Source organism: Triplophysa rosa, linkage group LG17 (genome assembly GCF_024868665.1).
Source record: "Triplophysa rosa linkage group LG17, Trosa_1v2, whole genome shotgun sequence".
Taxonomy (NCBI): Eukaryota; Metazoa; Chordata; class Actinopteri; order Cypriniformes; family Nemacheilidae; genus Triplophysa; species Triplophysa rosa.
The window spans coordinates 9,354,171-9,373,097 of NC_079906.1; the positions used below are offsets into that span (position 1 = coordinate 9,354,171).

Sequence of the window (18,927 nt, forward strand, 5' to 3'; positions counted from 1 at the left end):
ACTTTTATTTTGATTGGTTAACAGGTTCACCGTCTGTTGTATTATGCAACCCTTTTTTGACTGACTTGAACAGGAGGGGCTGCATCTTCTATAATGCAAGTGAATCGGGGCCACTTAGAGTGATAATTCACCCAAAAATGACACTCTTGTCATTTTAAACCTGTATGACTTTCTTTCTTCCGCAGAACACAAAAAAGATATCTTGAAGAAAGTTGGTAAGCAAACAGCACTGCCCCCCATTCACTTCTATTGTATGGACACAAACCAAAGTCAATGGAGGCCAGTTAACAACATTTTTCAAAATATCTTCTTTTGTGTTCTGTGGAGGAAAGAAAGTTATATAGGTTTGAAATGACAAGAAGGTGAGTAAATAATGACAGAATTTTCATTTTTCATTAAAATCACCTTTAACATTGTTTGTGTTCCATTAAATAAAGTTGTTTGGATTTGAGCAACATGAATATAAATGAATGTTGACAGAACTTGTGTGCGAACTATCCCTTTAGATTCAAGCTTGAAGATTTTATTTGTCACACACTTTTGGTGAAGTATATAATGAAATCTAACCAACTCTCTAGGCTGTGCAAAAATAATAAAATACAGTACTATAGAGTACAAGAACTATAAGAGTCTAAGATAAAGCAAAAGTATGGAAGCCTGTTTCCGCCAGGGTTGGGATTTTTTTTAGATTTAATAAGTCATTATTATGACTTAGTATCTCAAAATAATGAGAAACTAAGTCAAAATTTCGACTTAGTAACTCATAATAATGAGAAACTACTCATACTAATGAGAAACTAACTCATAATAATGACTTAGTATCTCATAAATGAGATACTAAGTCATTATTATGAGTTACTAAGTCGAAATTTCGACTTAGTTTCTCATTATTTTGAGATGCTTAAGTTATTATTATGAGAAAGTTTCTCATTATTATGAGTTACTAAGTCGAAATTTCGACTTAGTTTCTAATTATTATGAGATACTAAGTCATTATTATGAGATACTAAGTCATTATTATGAGATACTAAGTCATTATTATGAGTTACTAAGTCGAAATTTCGACTTAGTTTCTCATTATTATGAGATACTAAGTCATTATTATGAGATACTAAGTCATTACTATGAGTTACTAAGTCGAAATTTCAACTTAGTTTCTCATTATTTTGAGATACTAAGTCATAATAATGACTTATAAAATCTAAAAAAAATACCAACCCTGACGGAAACGGGCTTCCATACAAAAGTATAGTATAGATAAAACAAATTTAATCTTAATTATAACTTGGAACACAAAAGAAGATATTTAGAGAAATAGTGGTTTTGGGTCCATACAATGGAAGTCAACGGGGGTAAATGTTGTTGGGTTTAAAATTGTTCACAATATCTCCTTAGTGTTTTGCAAAAGAAAAAGTCATACAGGTGTGGAATGACATGAAGGTGAATAAATGATGGCAGAATTTACATTTTTGGGTGAACTATCCCTTTAGCTACATAGGTAAGACTTCTATGGAATGCGCATATGCCTGAAATCACTGCAAGCTTCCTTCGATACAAGGTTTATGCCAAAAGCATGAATGTAACTATTATGCTTTATTATTCAATTGCAAATAAATAATACAAATAGTTGCTTTTGGATAAAAAGATGTACTCGATGATCTCATTCTCTTTTGTTGTGTTATAAGACTAGACTTTCCAGAAATTTCCTGTGGAACCAACAGCATCCCCATCTACAAATATCTAAAATGTTAAAAGTAAATTGACCAAATTGATTAGTTGAACCGGAAACAGCAGAATTCTTTGCAGTTAACCTTACTGACGGTAATTATTATTATTCTTTTTTTAGCTAAATGAGCACATTATTCATTTACACAATTACTGAAGTATATTTTGTGTTGATGTGCATTTATGTGGTGAGTATTGTATGTTTCTTAATTTAGAAGTGATTAAGTGGCATCCACAAACAGTTAGTTAGACATTAGTAAAATATTTTTGCAAAGTTGGAGTACATAAACCACAGAGATTCATGCAAATTACCCAAATGACTTTAGGTGCATTACGCAGTCATCATTATGCCAACTTCGTCATAACAATATACCAATGAACGCAATCATGGTTAAGACTCAAATCGACAAACTGATCCCATCTCGGTCATGGCGAGTAAGTACACGTATAATGAAATGAGAACTCATCACATAGTTTTTACTACACAGTCAATGACTCCTTAATGCTTTGACTAAAGGCATCGGTTGACGACAGAGACATTTGAAGCTCAGGGTTCATATTAGTCCCGTTATTGGCTCATGGCCTCGCGGCGAGTGGCCATTAACGAGCCAAAGATGGAGGTTCTGTAGGTGGAAGCTCTTACGAGGACACAAGTGATGATGGGAGCCACAGTGCAGCTCTAATGAGAAACCTCTCAGAGCACTTCAGTTGCTCGGTTTCCCTCACACAGATAGCAGTCCACTCTTGAAGGTGTTTAATGTACAATCTGTAAAGTCGATTTCCAAACAGCTGTTTCAGAAAATGCTACGGCAGTTCTTTTAACAAAATGTCCTGCAAAGGGAGGCTGAAATATGATTAGAGCTATTGCGGGGGCCTCTGGGTAACACAAATAAGCTTACGGCTGCCACTAGGTTTCTTAAAAACTGTTGAGTTGAGGGAAAAAGGGAATGCGTTTAGAATCTCTGCTTTTCACCTTGTGCTTTTCTTGGAGATTTTTTTTTAAATAGACCCCTAAAAGTGCGACGCTTTGTAAATCATTAGTCCTGGGCGGTCTCTGCAGATGAACATACTCATTTTTCAATATCATTCATTTCTATGGGAACCCTAAACAGGCATATTGTTGTATTATATATCGATTCTGCTCACAGTTCCTAGCATACGTTTAACTGCCTTTCTGGCTGTTTTAAGTCGAACCCACATATATCATTCACTAAATGATGCTTGTGAAAGCAAAAGCTCCATGAATTATTTTTGACAGGCCAGCACAAAGTCAATAGCCCTTATTAATTACAATTGATGTAATATATGGCACGAAAAATACATTGGGACGTGGGGAAAAACACCATAAGCCTATTGCTCTTATTTAAGGGAAAGAGGTCGGCTTCGAGATTAAAGATGCTGAGCATGTGGGCGGAGAGACTTGGGAAAACTCGTATAGTTTTTTTTTACTGATAGAAGGCTGATGCCCGAGCCAGTGCCAGATATGGAGGACAAAAAGAAAAATAGATTGCACGAAAATAGATTACTCCCATCATAACCATAGAGCCGTATACAGAGAAAGTGCCTCATGGAGCTGTCACACTGAATGTATTTGCATTGTACATACAAAAAACATGAGAAAATTGATTGCTATGGCATTAATTATTACATCATCTGACCATTGCATAAAGATGCTAAATCAAATGATTAGGGATGATGAAACTAGAAATATATACATAGATGCCTCATTCTTTAGACATTTCTGTGGGCTGCTTTACGGTCACTGTCGTCATACATATGTATACATACCCCCTTACCAAAAAATATTTTTAACTAAACATTTCATTTTTTTCAGATTCGCTTAATAGGACTAGGTGTTATAATCCCAGTATTTCAGCACAGTTTAACTGCCCAATAGTTTCCCACGCCTTATGCATGACAGGGGGAGCAGTCAAGAATATGAATAGAGGAACGGAGGTCCGAGGTTTCACTTGGTTTGTCGGGTAGGCATCCTCTGTGTTTGGGGGGATATATGATTATAGAAATACATAGCATACAGTATTTGTACTTACGTTTTCTTGCCATTCTCAGAGAGACATCTCATGAGTTGTGTGTCCGATCCCACTTTCATCACATCCATTATCCTGGGTGAAAGATGCCTTTTGGTGAGGTGCTGCTAATAATGCCCTTTGTATGGTTCCAAACAATGCGACACATCATAAGTTGTGCACCTCAGCTTCATTGGGTGTTTCGGCCCTTTATCACAAGAATGTATTCAGGTTTGGAGCAAACTAGAGAGTGAGTAATTCATGACAAAACTTTCATTTTTGGGTGAACTGTCCCTTAAATGTTTCGTTGGATGCATACTTAAAATTGTAATTGAGAGCAATTATAGACAAGCATACGTACACATTTTTTGTCAGTTAAAGTAAATTATTTTAGTTTAGTTTAAAAGTACACTACTATAAACTTACATCAACTTTTGTTTTGCAAGGGTATCTATGGACAAAACTCCTATGGCTCATAAACATGGCAAGGCCTGATCTGAGAGCACTTTTCAGATACTCTGGCCTAGCAGCATGCAGCTCTGGCATGAGAACAGCACCATTTTGGCTGAAAAGTTTGTAACTGGCACAAGCTTTGAAAGTGAACAAGGCATTGTGGGATTACAAAGTCCTCCAAAACTAAGCAGCTTGATTCAACAGAACAATCCCTGGAGAAAACGGTCCTGCTCCACTCCAATAAACACCTGACAACCACACAGATCCCTCTCGCTCTCTCTCCTTCACCATTTCTTTCCGCCACTTTCTTATCTTCTTCCCATCTTCTCTTTATCTGTTTACCGGCCCGGTCTCTCTTCCCTCAACTAGCCCTTCTTTATTCTCACACCTCCGTGCCTCGCTCTCCCAGCACTCCCCCTCGGCACACTTTTTGACAGCCAGTGGACAGGTTGACACTACCTCTGTAGCCTTACATATCATTAGGGCAGCTCTTGCCCACAGCTAGGCTAGGGGCAGTGACTCTGAAAAGCCCTCTCCAACCCCGGGCTGCTGCCCTCCTGTCAGGCTTGCCTAATACCATGTCCCGCTTGGCCAGTCAGAGAAAGGCCTTCCCCTTGTCTGGAGCTCCCCTGCAAGGGCTGACCGGGCGCTTATGTTGATCCATCAGCGTGACAGCAGTGTGGTCTGAGAGAAAAGCGTTCGGGAATGAACAGGACAGACAGTAAGCGGCTGTGCTGGTGATTGACAGGTTAACACTCGCTGGTTCTCGAGTGCTGGGACTGGATGGGCTTTAAAACGGACACAATCAAAGTTTATGTATTGAGGGGGTGTTTTGAAATAATGTGTTCAGGGATGTGTTCACCTGTGCAATCTCCTGCTTCTAGCATGTTTCTGTACTGTGTGGTTTTCCCTGTCTAACACAAGATTAATGTCAAATATTTATTTTGCCTCTCTAATACCATCTCTGTTTTATAAAAGTACATGATACTTTACATACTTACATCAGAAAAACCTTTCTGTTTCACAAAATATTATTTGTAGTGGAAAAAGGTTCTTTAGATTATAGTTTCATCGGACACGAGACTGGCCCGAAGTTAAATTCCAGTCTGTTTTTGGTTATAATATAACAATTTAATTTATATTTAATTTATATTCCTATTAATTTGTATGGATATTTTATTGTATATTAATTTAAATTAAATAAAAATTTTAGTGTCAGGATTTTGAGGGACTGTGGCGCTGATGACATCACACACTAATTAGCATATTTGTGACGTCATCATGTCGTGTTACATTTGGTTTTGGCACTTGAAATCTGTTTCGCTTCTACTCTCTGATCATACTGTATTTTAACTGAATTTTCACATATTATCTGTTCTGTTGTCAGACATTAAACGAGTATAAAATAGTGACTAAACACGACCCAATAACATCTCGTGTTTAATCCAACCAGATGTTACTTGCTGCTAAAATCCTGATTTATAAAAACGACATCGTCTCACAAAATCACCATACATTTTTGGCTATATTACTTGTTTGTCTCATGCAGCGCATAGCCTTTACGGCTGTTGCTCTTCTCATCAATGTGTTGTTGTGTTATGAGAGCTTTTTTAATTTTAAATGCAAGTGATAGTTTTATTGTAGATCCCGTATAATGCCGACAATTCGGTGCAAATTCAGAAATATGAGAAAATACACTGTTGCTGTTATATAGAGTTACAACTACAGAACACACACAGGCGCGCACGCGCACACCGCACTGTAGGGAGGGCGACAGCTCGCACACAGACTCACACCAAGCACATAGAGAAAGGGTGTGTGGTAAACTCTGCTAACCTTTTGTTAAGTCATGATAAACTCGATCAGCCGTCTATTCTGCCAATAACATCTGTGGCTGTTGACGTTTACGTGGAAAGGCAAAGACACGGAGGAACGCATATTGAAAACACCGCCACATTTTAATTCATTCACTGTCATGTGAGAGAGAGGCGCTGTCGAGACGCTGCACGCAACATGAGCGTTTTAAATACAAGAGGCTTTAAAAAGTAAAATAAAAATGTAAATGGAAATCATGAATAATCTATTCATGGCGGACATTGTTGATAATGTGGCAGTAATGAATAATACTTTAATAAATAAAAAATAATCGATTTTCTCTCCCATCTATCCATCTATCACACAGAAATCATATAGTCTCAATAGCTTGTAGTGCTGACAGATAAACATATTTTGCTTTTCACATATTTATACAAAAACCTGCAAATTATCTACGGTAGTCCCAAACTGGGATATTTCAGGACGTAATAATATTTCCTTGATTTTGATTGGCTTAAAAACCTTCTTGTGATGTACACAAGATGATTCATTTTGTTGTACAATTGTTGTTGTTTAATAAGGAATAATTGGACATCCAGACGGTTGTTATTACAAAATAAACCATGACATAGTGATCAGGGGGTATTCCAGAAAGCTGGTTAAACATAGTTTGATATTTATTATATATATTATATATATATATTGAACGTGATAGTCTGATAACCCCAACTTTTGGTTCCAAAAACGGAGATAACTTTCAGGGTATGTAAGTAACCATAGCAACTCACTCTCTGAAGATAACCTGCTCCGGAGCAGGTTATGTTCCAGGGTTAGTTCGTTTTAAGAAAATGTTACTAAGCTTTAGGGGTTGTGTGCGTTTATGATGAGGGTCAAGTGAGCGTGAAAGCACAGATTACGTATAATATATTATAATTTTACAGCAATATTACAATTACATTTCCAATCTCATCCATCGCAATTCAGCATTCACAATTAATTGTATTATTAACTTTATTATTTAACAATTTAAAATGAAATAATCTATAAATAAATAATGTAAGCTCTTATGGTTAAACTTTATGTATTTATAATAAATATTAATTGAATTAGGTTTATTAAAACATCTCCAAATATCACTGGATAAATATACACTCCTTACAATTTCCAACAGTTAAAGGATGTTAATAGTGAAGTATTTTAACTCCAGAGCAATTGCATATCATTACTCTTGTCCACTTATTAGGCAATATTTGATGCATTGGGTCAAAGATAGTTGTGGCCTAATGGTCAGAGAGCCAGATTTACTGTAAAACTCAAAGGTTGCAAGTTCGATTCCCAGGCTGGCAGGTTTCCAAGGCTTTATTAGGTGAACCCCAGTGGGATCACCTATGGCATATTGTTCACATATTTAAATTCTTATTATAATTTTAAATCCATTTACATAAAAAATACATTAAAAACGTAGACTTAAGGTTGTTCATACTGACTGTATTCCTTAAAAATGTCTTTCTGATCCTCAGCCTCCTCATACAGTTTAGTATTGAAAGGACTTTCTCCAAATTACAATTAGCCTTTCAGGATAGGCCATTTCCACCTCTTTTAACATTTGGAAAGCCATGACCTTTTAGCAAACAAGAAACAAACAAAAAAACAAAATGTATGTTTATTTGAAAGGGATATACAGTATATATGCTACATGATATACTGTATTGGACATGTGACTGGGCCTAACATTTTAAACCTCTACCTCTGTCACAGCAGACCTTCATCCTCTGCTGCAAATTAATTATCATTCATAGTGTAGTGTACTGAAAAGTATTACACAATTTTTTCCAAAATTATGACCAATGTAGTAGTTTCTATTAATATGACTACATCATCAACTGTTGCAAATAAAGCTGATCCAATGCAAAATCAGTTTTCAGAAAACCAAATAAAGGTAGATTTTTTAAGGAACATACAGAGAAGGAACAAAAAAGAGGTTTAATACTGCCTTCAAAATAAGCAATGTGATCAAATACATATATACAACACAACTTTGGTAAAATACCATGGTAGACACGTTAAAATAACAGTTACAAACATCTCACATTTACAGTTTATGTAACAAAGATAGCCATGATGAGTATATATTTTAAATATTATAGTATATAAATAGTGCATATATTTAAAATATTTATATATTTAATAAATTAATTCATATATAGCGTTTATAGTTTTATAAACACATAACTTAAATAATTTAATTTTATGATTTTTAACCCGCACTTTATATACTGATGCAGATTAAAGTCTTCTGTGAAAAAACTCAGATTTATAACGTTGTTTTGCAGTCAAAAACTTTAAGCTTCCCGGCCGTTTCCATGGTGACTCGTGAAATCTGTGATCCATTGACAATGCCTTCATGTTGTTTCTGTGAGCGCGCGTTAACTCTGGGTATCTTTCTGGAGGTTGATTAAACTTACTCTTCAAACGTGTTCTGGAACCGACATACCCAGAGTAAGCAAGGTTTGGGTTAATCAACCCAGAGTTCAGGGTTTAGCTTACGGTAAGTTAACCCTGCTTTCTGAAATACCCCCCAGGACTCCGATGTGGACCTTATTACAGGGCTGCTTGCCACATGAGTAATTACTTGGACACGAAATATTGATTTGGAATATTTTATTTGCTTATTTATAGCAAATTTATGTTGGTATGAGAAAAGAGACAGTGAAGTGATACTTTAAATAAGCAAGTAGTACCGGTCAAGATGATCAGTATCTTATCAATTTTATCAATATTTGGTATCGGGGATAGCAAACTTCTTAATGTCACGATCGACTAATTAGAGTAGTCCAGAGATCCACAATAATAGTTGATAGTTGGGACATTCTTTGTCTCAGGAATCAATGAATTATGATGTTTTTTCAGTGCTTGTCAAACTGAGCTGTTTAAAGATTATGTGTTTTAAAAATGAGCTCTGAGACATTTAAAAAAAAATTTTGCATTTCATTCTTCTGTGAGAATGTATTAGTGCTCTTTTGTGATTGTTAGACTTGATGTGAAAGTCAAAACCACAGGCTGTGTTCCTTTGAGCTTTCATTTATTTGAGCCTATCATGAAAAGTACAACCAGAGATTTTATGTTTCATTATTGTTGCGCTAAATGAAAAGAAATTGACTTAAATTTTAAGTGCCATAAATTTATAGCCGTTTAGTTCCATTCAACTCCCATATTTCAATTTCTCTTGGAAATGAGTGTATCACTTTGTATTGCTCACGCACAGAAATAACAGCCACACAGCACTTTAAAGAGCCGCTCTGATTAATGACTTCCCTTTTCCGGCTTGCTGGTCATGTTCCTAATTCCATTTAAGCAAGGGCTCATTCATTATTTTTCTAACTATTTCTTTCTTTCTGAATCAAACGTTTACAGCTTCTTTGAACGGGGCGCTCTAGAAATTAAACAAAGTCACACGAGCTTGTAAATCATAAATTAAAGTTTTTGTAATGTTTTTTGCAGGAGAAAAGTTCCTCATGTATTTCTGTGACCGCAGGGTTCCGGGGCTTTTCTGCTTCTGCAGGTGTCCGTATGCAGATCCACCCTGTAGTGGTTGAGCCTTACGGTTTGGTTTATGTCGTCTGTTGTGTGTAAAGTAGCTATTAGTGTCAAATAAACAGCCAGTCAACATCTGGACTTGACTACAGCATCTGGCGCTGGCTGTTGATTACTGACCAAGCATGCATTGCAAACCGTATGTGTGTGTAAATGTATGCATTACATCAGATGTGCATTACTTTGTGACATATATATGGAGGATATCTGAAATTCACTGTGCTTCTTCTGCCAGGACAGGACAATACATTTTGTAAATGACAAAGATGGAGGCAGAAAAATAGTTTCTTTTGTCATATTTCCTCTCAATCATTACAATAAATCACTTGGCTTCTGTGTAAAAACAAAAATATAGTGATTTTGTGTTGGACTCACAAATCTGTCATAGTCAAAGAAGGGACTTGAGTTGTGACTGTAGTAGGCATTCAATTTTATAGGAAAAATGTATTGTTTTAGTTTTGTTTTCAGTTTTTTGTACTTTTATTAATGTTTTGTTAATATTTCCTAATATTAACAATAATATTAATATTAATATTACTTTTTAATTTTATATTTCAATAATATTTTAGTATTTTTTATATTATTTATACATTAAAATAATAACATAAAATATAATAATAATATATAATATAATAAATAATGTTAATTTTAGTTGAATTTTTAGCTATTGTGTTTTATGTTGCTAAATAGGATGATTTTTAGATTAGTTTTGTTTTAGTTTAGTTTTTATTTATTTTTATTTATTAATTTTAGTGCCTGAACTTAAACTTATTTCAGTTTATTCCTGAGACAACATTTCTAATTTTCATTTAATTTAGTTTTTGAAATAATATTATTTAGCCCAGTATTTTTTTTATTTCAATTAACAGAGAAGAAAAGCTTGTGTAGTTTTTGTCAACTTTAATAACCTTAATAACCTTTAATAAACATGTTGCTGTGACACATATTCGGAGTCATAGTAGTATAGTATATTATAGTAGAAATTTTGAACTTTTTTATTTTTGTTTGCAAAATGTGACTTCACTTTACATTGTGGCATTAATAGATGTTACCCTCATGGAGTTTTGTTTTACTGTTGGTGACTTTATTAATCGTATTAGCTGTTGTTGTTGTTATTTTGTTTAGGTTTTTTTGCCACTATTACTGAGCTTAAAGTAACTACCCTCAATATTTAGGGCAGTGGTTCTCAAACTTTTTCGTTGTAAGGCCCCCCCTTGTGTGGGTTGCATTGCTTTGTGGCCCCCAAATAATGATCTTAAACTTAGAATTTAAATAAAACCAAAGACAATATTCAATTATATAATGCTGGAACATCAATTATTTTGTTTGGTAGTATTGTTTTTCTGATGTTTGATTGAACAAAATTATGATAAATTTCTATATTTCATAAAATGCCACAAAAACTGTGACCCCCTGGATCCATCTTGCGGCCTCCCAGGGAGCAGTTTGAGAACTGAGGGGTGTTCCCATTAGGATTTTTGGGGCCGATCACCGATTACCGATCACAGCCTTCTATTTATCAGGTAGAATTATTTATTTAACAATTTTAAAGAACAGTGTATATTACCTAATTAATTAAAAGATGAAAAGGAATCATAAATTGACAACTTGCAAACAACATATTCCTCTCCCTTTTTTAGAAAGTAAACATAAATGATAGCAGCCATAGGAACAGAGTATAACATATAGCTTTCCGGATTAATAATTATGAAAAAACAACAGAATGAAACAAACATGTACAAACTGCAAACTTTCGGGAATGACAAACCCATTTAAATGCGGGAGTGAATGCCCTGATAGTTCCATGTGTCCGTATTTGTGATGATTGACACACTAGTAACCATAGCAACGTTCTGGCATCTCGCAGCTGTAAGAATATAACCCGTTTGGTATCTAGTTTTTCAGAGATTCGCTTTGTCCATCAATTAAACTAAAGTACCTCTGATCGATGCGCTGTGTTTTGTTGGAGAGCGTTTTTTGCAGTGTTGCCATGTTCATTTATTTTTAACCACTTTTATGTTTGTTGTTTGGTCTTAGATTATAAAGCTCTAGGTGTTAAAAATGGTCAGTTGCGGATATAAGAGTTTTTTGGGTCTTAAAAAATATAAATTATTTGTATTTTTAAGGTTTATTATGGGCTTTTTGCTGGGTTTTTTCCATTTAAGATCTGGCAACACTGTCACTTTTGCGAAGGGCTCGTGAGAGCGGCTAACGTTAGCCCCGTGTCAAAAAGACTTCTTTCACTGCTGTTTTCTAGCACCTCACATACGAAAACACCTGATGGTCGTTTAGATACGTCATGAACACATAGTTATTGAGTTCGGTTCCTTACACACTGCGTATAGTTTTGGTCAGCGCTGTTGAAAAACAGAGTTACGACACTAACATAGACGTTCGTTGGAAGAATGGAATGCGAAAGTAACTCGTGTCATCGAGCGACCAATAGTTCCAAACACTGCACTGAAGCCCATTCATTTCAATGTCTCCCAAACGCATTTGCTGTACAGTTGGTGAAATAACGGCATATTTATACACGTTTATAAATTCATATTACTCCCCAGACAAAATTCTGCTATAAATAAAGTTAACTAAAATCCATTTAAGTAGGTTGACAGAACGGATTTGTTTGGAACTATTGAGGGCTATGTGAACCACGTGACCACACGCGGCGTGATCGAGTGTAGTAACTCTCATATTCAACGGCTCTGGTTTTGGTAAATGCTGTTGTCACTATCTGCATTTTTGCGGGGGTTAATTGGATAGTAGAATGCAGTTATCACTCTGGTAAACCGAATTTATGTGCAGTGTGTACGTGTTTCAGTTTACTTCAGAGTGCAACAAAAATGATTAACAGGCAACCGACAGCTGGGTGAGTGACTGTCCAGACCTCATACGTCTACACGTTTTGTGTCATTTGATCGGCTCTTTTGATTTAGAGATCGCCGATCAAGCTAAAGCGATTATTGGCCGATAATGATTGCCGACTGATCAATCGAAGCACCCTTACTGCTGATTTAGGGAATATGTATTTCTAGTTCAACTTTAACCTTTAAACTCCTTTTTAAAGGCACAATAAAAATGCCTTTTATAAGCTAAAATAATGAAGTCAGACATGAAGACATTCAGCATTAAGTGTCAACAAATAAATTTCAACTGCTTGAAAAGGTGAGTCATTATAACAGTGTGATGTTGTGCAGTCTTATCATTTTTACAGTTTTGTTTTGCGATGACAAGTTGTGACCTCGTAACCCCTTCAAAGCTTCTTTCAGCTGTGTTAGTGTATGCACAGCAAATCCTCCTGGATGAGCAGTAATTTATTCTCTCTGATTTACAAGGAGGTCATTCATCGCTTTCTGCTTGGTGAAAACGGAGAGCCGAAAGTGAGAAGACTAATCAGAGTACATATAGTTCTTCAGTTTAAAGGTCAAAAACCACTTAACCATTGATTTGGATATGATGTTAAAAAACAAGTTGGATACAAATATGCAAAGTGAATTTAACTTTGTGCTAACAGACTTCAGGAGAAAGATTGTATTACAGTTTATGAACTTTTTATCCAAAGTGATGGTGCATTCAAGTTACGTTTCATTAGTTTGTGTTACCTTGGAATCAAACCTTTGACATTTGCGCTGCTAACACAATGCTAATTGAGCTACAAAACAATTGTACTTACTTTAAAAAAGTAGTAAAACAATAATAGAGTGCACAGGAAAACAAACTGGAAATTCAGTGAAAGAGTCATTCTCACGGCTACTAGGTTAAGATATGTCTTTATATTTATGTAGTTTAACATTCTCCTTACTTTTTACATGACAGTTTTGATTATCATTACTGTAACAGGTAGTTTTCAACATTAAAAAATATTTCCAATAAAAATATGCTTCACTAAAGTATAAATATGTATGAAGAATAAAAACTTGCTTAGGCTTTCTTAAATTTGTTTTAGCAAAACATGCTATGGTATTGACATGTTTAGGCTGTTATGGTAATGAGATTTTTAAAGTCTTATTTTGAAAAAAAAATGTAAATACATGTTAAGTTTTAAAATCAATGTTTTTAAACATATCAGACCTTGTTTTTATTTCCTAAAAAAGCTATTTGCTGTTGCAAGTTTCAACAAGGTGAAGTGTTGAAGAGGTCATTTCATTTTAAATTGATGTGTCTTTACAAATTCTAGCGATCATGGCAGCAGTAGTCCATCGGTTGGATAAGAGCATTATCACCGGCCATACATTTCAGATATGTCCAATGTCCTCGAGTCCACTTTTGACATTCTAAAGAGCTGATTCAGGTGTCTGGATCACAGAGGTGAAGCCATGCTCTACTGTCTCTTTAAAACACAACAAATCACAATAGTCTAAATTCTCGACAACCTGATTTCCATAATCCTTCTAGCACATCATGTGCAGCTGTAAAACAGCACAAATAAATGAGTATTCGCCTTAGCAAATAATTAAATAGGCGGCAGTTTAATTAAGCAGAGAATATTGTATGCGTATTTTGTGTGCTGTCCGGGGAGAGTGCTCTGGGGACGGCATTCTCTCACAACCCCGGAGCACTCCCCCTTGTCCGGGGCGAGGGCTCCGATCTCGGTGTTTGCCCGAGCCCAGAGCGCTTCCCCCCCCCCGGGTAAGGAGAGGGTTTAATAGTGAGGAGTCGGGGTGGAGGCGGGATATTGCAAAACTGTAGAGTGAAGGAGGTAAGGCGATTTAACTATTTATAGAGTTTGCTCTTGAATTGATAGGATGGGAGACGTAATGGCTAATGGCTTGCAGCTGCGTAATTGTTTGCACGTGCTCCTCCTGAACTTTGTTAATAAAACATCATGTAGTACGAACTACTCTTAGTTATGTAACATTATAAAACATGAGATTTTATGACATATATAATGGGCCTTACGGACACAAACATTAAATATTATTTTAAGTATCCTCTTCCTTATATCAGTATGTCTCATCCTTCTCCATATTACTGTCTATCTGTGAGGTGAAATCGATGTTTCTGCTGAAGGCTTTGCTATTGTGGTTGTAATAACATGTCACAGTCAGTGCTGTTTAACACAAACAGCACAAGAGATATCACACGGAATACCACCAGTGCCTGCTCTGCAATAACATCGGCACTTCTATTATGATTCAGTAGATGTCTGAAAAAGTGACAATTTAGATTAGTCCTATGAAAGAATTATCAGACATCAGCTCAAGAGTCAGGAGGTCATTGAAATTCCCATATTCACAGCTTCTTGTATTATGTGATTTTGTTTGAGAGAGATTTTACATGTGTAACCGGTCCTATCCGAAGGCTTAAGGCCACAGCTCCAAGAGTGTGTTGCTAAAGCCTCTCTTGGGGTCAAGGAGTAAGGTTTACCACACAGATCGGACACACTAAGTTCCATTACACATGTACAGTAGTGGCCAGAAGTGATGTCTGGGGTATATTTGTACTGTATTTTCTTTTAAAGGGATACTTCACCTAAAATGAAAATTCTGTCATAAATTACTCAACCTCAATTAGTTCCAAACCTGTATACATTTCTTGAACAAGAAAGATATTTAGAAGAATGATAGCAACTGAGATTTCTGGGTAGTCAAAAAATGGTAGTCAAAAGTGATTCAGAACGGTTTGTTTTCCTAAATTCTCCAAAATATCTTCTTTTGTATTTAACAGAACAAAAAAAATACAATTATTTTTTCTACTATAGTAGTCAGTGGTGCACCAGAAACGTCAGTTGCTAACATTTTCCCAAATATCTGTACAACCAAACAAAGATATTTATACAGATTTGGAACAACTTGAGGGTGAGTAATTCATGACAGAATTTTCACTTTTGGGTGAACTATCCCTATAACTCTTCCTCAGGTTAAACCAGGGTTTCCCAAACGGGAATTGTAGGGGGTTCGTGGGTTGCTATACTGCATGTCTACCAGTGTATATACAAATTGTACAAATGTAAAAATGTAACTGTATAACGATAATACGCTGTTAAGGAAACCCTGTGTGAAAAAATTTAAATGATAGCCCATTGTGAAAAAAGTAATAGTTAAAAGTTGTAAAGTTTATGTTATATGTAATTCATGTTGTTATAATTTGGTGAAATGTTTAATAATAACACTAGCTATATAAACTTAAATAATAAAAAGTTGCAAATGTGCCATTAAATTATTAAAATATTTTCTTAAAATCTCCGGGGGTACTTAAAGTAAAGAATTTTGGTCAAAGAGGTTCGGCTGACAAAAAAGTTTGAAAACCATTATTTTCAATTAAACAATCAAAATGTGAGCTGTATGGAACAAAATGAACAAAACAAAACTTTTTAGGTATTCATTGGAAAATTTTATGGTCAAAAAGGCAAATAGAATGTCAGGTAACATAGGTTTATTTAAATATAAAAATGAACCGCTTAGAAAATGCATATTTTGTTGCTGTCCTTATGAAACCTTGGATGTCCAAATTCGCTGTTTTTCAGGAAATTGAAAAAAAAACCCACTGTACTTTTAAAATTATTAAATACTGTATAGACAAAGTTCACAAGCACTTTTGAATAGTTGTTATTGGTTACTGTACATATTTGCAAAAACCAGTGACAAACGTAAAGAGTGACTAAAAATAATGCTTTATGGCATAAAAATCATGAAATATGGAGATGTGAGGTTTCAGAAGGACAGCAGTATATTACATATATTCCCCCTGGACCTTGTCTTTAAAAACTTTGCACATGTGTTGTTGTTGTTTTTGTCAAGACTCCTTAAATTCATCTCAAAGTTGTGCTTGATATTTATACCTTAAGTACAACTATGAACTTTGAACACATGAACACAACATTTTTAATCATAAAAAACAAAGCGAAGCCGCTAGTATCACTTTTTTCTATTTTCATGTGACTGCGGAACGTAAACGCTGAAATGAGAGGATGAATATAAAGTATACTGTAATGCTTCTGTGCAAAAACTAAAAACCCAAAACAATTTTACCAGCTTTATAGCAGTTAAGTGCTGCAATACCAATAGATGTTTTGGAGGCCATAAGGTAAACTAGATAATTAATTGCATAAAATCTGGAATGGTTGAATGATCTGATCTGCTCGATTTATTTGTGATAACAACAATATTTGAAGTTCAAGGGCTCATGTGCCCCTTCAGATGAATGGTTGGGATTTCGAGGCATAGCTCTTTATTACATTTGGCCTCCAGAACCTGCTGGAACATTGGGGTTAGGGTAAAAAGTGATATTTTTTATTCATGCAAAACAGTGAGCAAAAATCATCTTTTCTCAAGAGTGTCAGGCATGCATTATGAAACATCACAAAAACAATAAGAATCTTGCCTTGAGTTTACCAGGATATTTCTATCTTTACTCAAATATTACAGACCCAAATCAATCTGTTTCATCTGGTTCTGACATTTTATTCTTATTTCAGTTACAGACTGTCGTATCCTGGAGAATCTACAGCGCTATGCCTCTCCAACCTACCTGCCTGTCAACTACCAGCTCCTCAACACCGAGTCGTCCTTCTTTCTCAAGGAGGCCACACAGGACTTCATGCGTAACTCTAGTTTTCTCTCCAGAACTGAACTCTTCTTCATCCACCAAGCCAGGAAACTGCCCATTATCAATGCCACTTATGGAAGCCTCTCCGCCGAAGAGGCCGTTCCTCTGGACCTCCTGCAGATGCCTGGATCATTTGTGGCGTCTTCATCTCTCTTCACCTTCAACTGGAAAGTCCAAACTTTTGTTCTCAATGAAAGGATTTACCTGAACAAGCCCAAGGTTCAGGTCTTGTTCTACATAGCCGGGAGAGACTGGGATGACTACAGCGCAGTGGATAAGTTGCCTTGCGTGCGAATGTTCGCCTTCCACGAAACCCAAGAGGTCCGGGGGAGTTGCAGGTTGAGAGGGGAGCTTGGGGTCTGCGTCGCGGAGCTCGAGCCTCTTTCTGTGTGGTTTGCGCCTCCTAGTGTCATCCCTGGACGGCAGAGGAGTCCAGATACTTCAGAGGGAACAGCCATTGAGCTCTACTACAGCCTTCGGGCCGCAGAAAATGAAGGTTGTGTTAATGAGGAGTTAGTAGTCAGGGATGCTGATCAGTCAGATCAGGATGGATTGTTTGGGTCGCCGATTTCTACGCCCATGAGGCGGATTGGGAGTGTACGATTGTTTCAAACTCAGTCCGCTCCAGAATTAACAGAACTCCGATTGGATGGAAATTTTGCAGTGCTGGTGCCATCCGCACCCATTCGGCAAAGGGATACTGTGTCGGCATATATTGCAGCTTTGCCGTTTTCACCTGTGGAAATGTTCACTCTCAGGTAAGACATGTGTGTTCTACTTATACAATAACTGTGATAGCAAATTGAAGTTTGCTGTGTTGTCAGATTTTTGTTTTATTATAATTACAGTATGTAGGAATCCAAACCATCTCTACAACACAGATGTGATCTACTGATCTTTGACAAAAGACCCGCAATACTTTTGGAGGGAACATATGAAAACAAAATATAATTTAAATGTATTACTTATCTGGACAATTCCATGCAAATGTCAACCTTAAGATGAAAAAAATCTAGTTTTACCAAAGATTTAAGTAGATTTACTTATAAAATTGTGAGCAAATTAAAAGAAAAAATTAAGTAAATCCAACTAGTTGTTTTCAGTGTACCCCACGCAGCCTCTGTGCGACTCTCCGTAAGAAATGAATGACGTCTGTCTTCTGTCCGGTTTAAAGTATACAAACATTGCGCCCAACTACACACATGCACTTATTAGGTCTATCCAAACACGAGCATTATGACAACACAAAAAACACAAATAAAAATATCCTAAACTTAAAGCGTGAAACATAATTTGCCTGCACATATGGGAATTGCTTTACCTAACCTAATGCAGTTGCTAATGTGACGTAATCACCTCAGGGGTCATGATCGAGGGGGAGGAAATTCCTAAGGCTGATGGCTTTTTATTTGCATGGTTTTATTTTTTACTTAACTAATATTTTTATATATTTTGTTACACTTATTGATTAAATACGCTATTCCTAATAATAAAAAAACGATTTCTGGAAATCATCTTGCGACCCCACCCTCGCGGCCTTGTGACCCCCCAGGGGGTCCCGACCCCTACTTTGGGAACCCCTGCTCTAGATGATTTTATCTCTTCAGGTAGCCCTCGCTTAAAAAACGTTGGAGACCCCTGCTCTGTACCATCATACCGCCCAGCCATACTGCATATCTTACAGTAGTTACAGTATAATTGTGAAGTGTTTTATAATAGCACTTATTTTGTATTCACAGCATAATAGCAATGTTAAATAGCAACC

General features: G+C 36.0%; 1 protein-coding gene across 1 annotated transcript in view; it reads left to right on the top strand.

Moving 5' to 3' along the window:
• si:dkeyp-14d3.1 (transmembrane protein 132C) overlaps positions 1–18,927 on the top strand; it is a 244,288-nt gene that overhangs the window by 39,782 nt on the left and 185,579 nt on the right. Inside the window, exon 2 of the mRNA XM_057357037.1 lies at positions 17,032–17,920. Coding sequence (XP_057213020.1) covers positions 17,032–17,920 — 889 coding nt within the window. The remainder of the gene's footprint in view (positions 1–17,031; positions 17,921–18,927) is intronic.